Source organism: Etheostoma spectabile, chromosome 5, assembly GCF_008692095.1.
Source record: "Etheostoma spectabile isolate EspeVRDwgs_2016 chromosome 5, UIUC_Espe_1.0, whole genome shotgun sequence".
Lineage (NCBI taxonomy): Eukaryota > Metazoa > Chordata > Actinopteri > Perciformes > Percidae > Etheostoma > Etheostoma spectabile.
In genome coordinates, this window is record NC_045737.1 from 37655142 (window position 1) to 37660983 (window position 5842).

Genomic DNA, 5842 nt, shown 5'->3' on the forward strand with positions numbered 1-5842 from the left:
TGGGAACCATCCACGTTACTTTTTTGGGCAATTTGTTTGAAAGAAACCAAAATTTCTGATATAGAAACTTGAAAAGGGGTCAAATTTGACCCGAAGACAACAGGAGGGTTAACGATCTGAGGTGCGTTCAGGGCCCGTCCAAATTCCCTGTTGCTAGTTTGACGGTGGAAAAAAGGGTCCGTGAGCCGGGTGCATGGTCCTAAAGGGTTGTACTTAGTGTCTTCATTAATCAGAGGTGTGTTTTGGACGTCACATGCAATCAACCAATCAGAGGTCACCTCCCATTCCCTTTAAAAGCCAGGCCCGTTTGTACCTTGACACATTGCTATTACGATGGTGGATTTGTACCATAATAATTTTATTCATAATCTTTTTAATCTTTTGCGTGATTGTGTGTCCCAGTGTGTGTGACAAGCACAGTGTGTGTGCACCGTGCATCACTACTCAACGGACACTGAGGGTCACGTTGTTTTGTCCCTCAGTCCTCTGTCCTCCTGTCACACGGCTCCACCTGAACTCCAACTAAAATGTGTAATTTAGGCCCATTTTGATCCGGGTCAGAACTGATTTAATCTGTGTCTGTTCAGGCCCCGGGAGGCGTGGACCACCTGGGGAAAGACTTCTTCCGCTACAACCCGTCCGCGGCCCGCAGCAAGACCTACATCAACATGCGGGAGGTGACGGAGCGCTTCGAGCTGCCCCCGGGGGAGTACGTGCTGGTCCCCACCACCTTCCAGCCCCACCAGGAGGCCGACTTCATCGTCCGGATCTTCTCTGAGAAGAAGGCCGCCGCCCTGTGAGTCTCGGATAGTAAAGTTGTGCTCACGAGTTTACATACCCGTGATTAAGTTGACTAAAAAGAGGAACAAAAAAAATCACGTTTTAGAAATTTATTTTAATGCCTTAATTAAAAAATTAGGTAAAATCCGACCTTTAAGGACACCAGTTTTCTTTGTGATTGTACAGTATAATCGTATAAAATAGATGTATTATCATAAATAAAATAAATGTTCTTCCTTAAAATACAGGGGCATAAGTACACACCCCCCTATGTTAAAATACAGGGGCATAAGATTACAACGACCTGCTATGTTAAATACAGGGGCATAAGTATACACCCCCCTCTGTTAAATACAGGATAAGATACTCCCCCTATGTTAAAATACAGGGGCCAGTAGTATACACCCCCTATGTTAAACAAGGGGCCAAAGGTCATACAACCCCCCTATGTTCATACTGTTCTCTGAACATTTGAATGTGAAGATGAACAGTGTGAATGTGAAGATGAACATTGTGAAGGTGCAGATAGATGTGTGGATGGGGCGTCGATGGTGGTTGGGAGGAGTGTGAGTGACCGGTGGGGAGGGACTCAGGTATGTGTGGGGGGGGGGGGGGTTCAGCTCCTAAGCAGTTGTTTGGTCCACAATAGTTACAGACCCGAGGACGGTACCTAGAAGAGACAGATGAGAGAGATGTGCTGCAGAAAGGAAGAGGGTGAGGATGGAGTGAAGGAGAGGGAAAAGGGGGGGGCGGGGGGGGGCAAGCAATCAGAGACACCAGCCTGGCTACAGCGCGGTGGGTGGAGGTCTGTCTGGTGATTAGAGGCGTGGTTCAGGCGTGGTCCTGCTCCCGAACCCAAGTTAACAAATTAACTCCGTTTAAAAAATGTACAAAACGTTTCAATCTTTCTAACACAACTTGTGTGTGTGTTCTGCAGCGAGATGGGGAGCAACGTGGACGCCAACCTGCCAGATGTGAGTAGATCTCCCACCAATCCATAACCAATCACCGGTTCGGTCCATCCACCCGTCGATTCATCTCTTTATCCCAACCGGTTGTAATCAGGGTTCAAAATTAACTTTTTCGTCCACCAGCCAAATGGCTAGTGTCTGTTCAACGTTTACCAGCCACTCAATACATAACCGTTGTTTCTTTGGCTGCTGAGTGAAGCAAATCTGCCTCCATTTGCATATTCTACCGACATTTGGCTAGTAGATGTTGCTAATTTTGAACCCTGGTTGCAATCTTTTTGTTTTTAACTGATGGACGATGCATCCATTTATGTGTTACATTACGCATTGCAGGCTCGAATCTGCAGAAACCAACATCAGTTGTTGGTTTTTTTGTAGATGGTCTTGTGTTGTTCATATTTTATCGTTCCATGAAAAGCCCTTTAAAGATGCACAAAGATTGTTGATATTTGAATTCAGACCAGATTAACACCGGGTTTGGTTTTCAGCGCACACAGAAAATAGAGTGACCGTGAGGAGATGTTCGCTGAACATCAAAGTCAAAGAACTTTTGTTGGTCTCCCTAAGGAGAAATTTGGACATTGAGCAACTTACTTTGCTGCAAGAGTTACAGACACAACGACAGTTCAAAGACAGTCAACATATGGGCTACATAAGGGGGCTGTGCAAATTGCAGATTTAACATTTTCTACACTAAAATGAGATAAAAGCCATACTTCAAAACAAAAAAAACAGTGAAAAACCAATTTAATTCATCATTTTCATCCGTCACAGTCACAGATATACATTGAAGAATTCATAGTCACGCGTTCATCGCTGCTCATTAATGAGCTTTACTGCATTGGAACAAATGATTACACCTGTTATAACTTATCACGTACTGTACCTTTAAGTTTGTGCGTCATTAATAAAGCCGTTGCCGTTTCCATGAACGTGTCCTGAGCTGATGTTGTTGATGTTGTTGTTTCCTGCAGCCGCCCATGCCCACGTCTCCAGAGGAGGAGACAACGGAGGAGAAAGGCCTGAGGAAGCTGTTCGATCAGCTGGCTGGTGACGTAAGGAAAAAAGCTGGAAATCTGGATTTCACGTGTTGGGAAATGAGTCTGTGAAAGCTTCCGGGGTCTGTGCATCTTTTGGGTCGTCCGTTTTTCCTTTCATAAACGGGTATTAAAGCAACATTTTGTTGGTCCCCCTACAGGTTGTCTAGCTCGTGCTATGGTCCCCCTACAGGTTGTCTAGCTCGTGCTATGGTCCCCCTACAGGTTGTCTAGCTCGTGCTATGGTCCCCCTACAGGTTGTCTAGCTCGTGCTATGGTCCCCCTACAGGTTGTCTAGCTCGTGCTATGGTCCCCCTACAGGTTGTCTAGCTGTGCCTAGGGTCCCCCTACAGGTTGTCTCCTCGCTATGGCCCCCTAAGGTTGTCTAGCTCGTCTTGGTCCCCCTACAAGTTGTCTAGCTCGTGCTATGGTTCCCCCTACAGGTTGGCGTAGCCTCGTTTGTTCCCCTACAGTTGTCCTAGCTCTTGCTTGGTCCCCCTACAGTGTTTCTAGCTCGTGCTATGGTCCCCCTACAGTTGCTCTAGCTCGTGCTTGTCTCCCTACCGGTTGTCTAGCTCGTTCGGTCCCCCTACAGTTGTCACTCGTGCTACCTGGTCCCCCCCTACAGGTTGTCTAGCTCGTGCTACGGTCCCCCTACAGGTGTCCTAGCTCGTGCTATGGTCCCCCTACAGGTTTGCTAGCTCTCTAGCGTTCCCCTACAGGTTGTCTAGCCGTGCTATGGTCCCCCCCCTGACAGGTTGCTAGCTCGTGCTATGGTCCCCCTACAGGTTGTCTAGCCTGCTATTGGTCCCCCTACAGGTTTTCTAACTCGTGCTATGGTCCCCCTACATGTTGTCTAGCTCGTGCTTTGGTCCCCCTACACGGTTTCTATCGTCTACGTCCCCCTACAGTTTGTCTAGCTCGTGCTACCGGGGTCCCCTACGGTTGTCTGCTCCGTGCTAACGGTCCCCCCGGTTTCTACTCGTGCTATGGCCCCCTACAGTTTGTCTACTCGTGCTACGGTCCCCTACGTGTTGGGAAATGAGTCTGTGAAGCTTTCCGGGGTCTGGTGCATCTTTTGGTCGTCCGTTTTTCCTTTCATAAACGGGTATAAAGCAACATTTTGTTGGTCCCCCCCTACAGGTTGTCTAGCTCGTGCTATGGTCCCCCTACAGGTTGTCTAGCTCGTGCTACGGTCCCCCTACAGGTTGTCTAGCTCGTGCTACGGTCCCCCTACAGGTTGTCTAGCTCGTGCTATGGTCCCCCTACAGGTTGTCTCATTGAAACTACAACTTGCGCTAAAAGTTACATAGTGTTGTTTAAAATAATTAAAAACAATTTTGATTTCCAGGATAGTTCCATCAGCGTCACTTAGAACATTTAACCCTTGTGTTGTCTTCCCAAAAATCAAAAAAAAATTTGAAGCTTTTTATCGATGTTTTCAACTTTTTCTTATATGTTTGTCCCTTTTTGACGTTTTCAACACTACGTACACTAACTTATTAACTTTAGTTTTACAGTTATTTTTGGATTTTATGGTCAATAAACCTCATTTATAGGAAATTGTACCTAATGTTTGAGTTAGAAAAGCAGAAATTGGGAATTATTGAGACTAAAATTAAAGGAATGGATGTTGATGATAATCACAGACTGGAATATGTCAACTTTTACTCAATACTATTTCAAAAACACTTCCATTTGTTCTACAAATGCTATAAAATTGAGTAAGACGCCCCAAAATGAATGAAAGTAGAGATTTTGTACTCGCCAAAGATATAGGAAAACGGGTCAATTTGACCCGAGGACAACATGAGGGTTAAAGACTGTGTGACACCTGTGAGTCCGTACAGGAGGGATTCTCATATCTAGCACATTTAAACTCCATTTGGTAACATCATGATTAAGACCTTAGATTCATAGATGACCAGGTGTGTGTATATAAGAGATTAAAGTTTCCTTTCCCACCCAGGACAACGCCATCTCTGTCAGGGAGCTGCACCAGATGCTCAACGCCGTTCTCAGCAGACGTAAGTGGCAGACTTCTGTCGATCGTTGGTTTACTTTCATTGTTTTATCTTTCTGATTTGATTAGAAGGAAAAATAAATATCATTTCTGTCACACAATACTATTTATTTATGATTTTACATCTAAAAAGGCGTACAATTCAACAGTCTGAGAAGGGAATAATATGCTCTTATTAGGGATCACAGTTACACATTATTCCATTTTAAAGGCCCAGATATATACTAGCTTTTTAACGATGCGTAGATGATTTGCTGCAAGTGGCGCTTCTAATCTTGCCTGTCCAATATGTTTCCGTGCATGTTTTATCATTTAAGTGGTTGTAAAATAACAGTTTAAACTTTTCATAACTACTGTTTTTCAGGAAAGGAAATCACATTCAAGGGCCTGAGTCTGAGCACCTGCCATAGTATCATCAACCTGATGGACGTATCCTTCCACATCGCTCAGTCAATCATTTCAAACTAACGATTTCAAGCTTCATAGGGCGAGAAAATTTGAATTTAAAACAACCCAACTTAGAGAGAGAAAAGCATATGAGTTTAACCCTTGTGTTCTCCTCGGGTCAAATTGACCCGTTTCAAAGTGTTTTGCATCAGAAATATGGATTTCTTTCAACTAAATTGCCCCAAAAATAACATGGATGATTCCATACAACGTTACTTTCATTGAGTTTTTGGGGTGTTTTAGTTAATCTTATAGCATTTGAATTATTTTGTTTAATGGTTTCAAACCAGTATCCGGACTAAACTTTGACATCTACCCGTCTGAGATCCACTCAACATCCTCTGATCTTCACTATGAGTCAAAATAATTCATAATTTCTGCCTTTTTAAGTAAAAACGTACGTATAATTTGGTTTAAATGAGGTTTGTTGACCATGAATTCCAAGAATAAGTGTGAAATCTACTATTAAACCAGCTCAGGTTTTGAAAAAAAAGCACCAAAAACATTTAAAAAAGAAATTTCATTTTCAATTTTCACCTGGAAGGAAAAGTTCATCATGAACGGGAAGACAACACAAGGGTTAA

At 43.9% G+C, this 5842-nt stretch overlaps 1 protein-coding gene across 1 annotated transcript in view; it reads left to right on the plus strand.

The window, feature by feature from the left end:
- The window catches only part of capn9 (calpain 9), a 55500-nt gene that overhangs the window by 44742 nt on the left and 4916 nt on the right, over window positions 1-5842 (plus strand). The window contains 5 exon segments of the mRNA XM_032516528.1: window positions 588-796; window positions 1718-1754; window positions 2726-2806; window positions 4758-4815; window positions 5176-5240. Of these exon segments, the coding sequence (XP_032372419.1) occupies window positions 588-796; window positions 1718-1754; window positions 2726-2806; window positions 4758-4815; window positions 5176-5240 (450 nt within the window).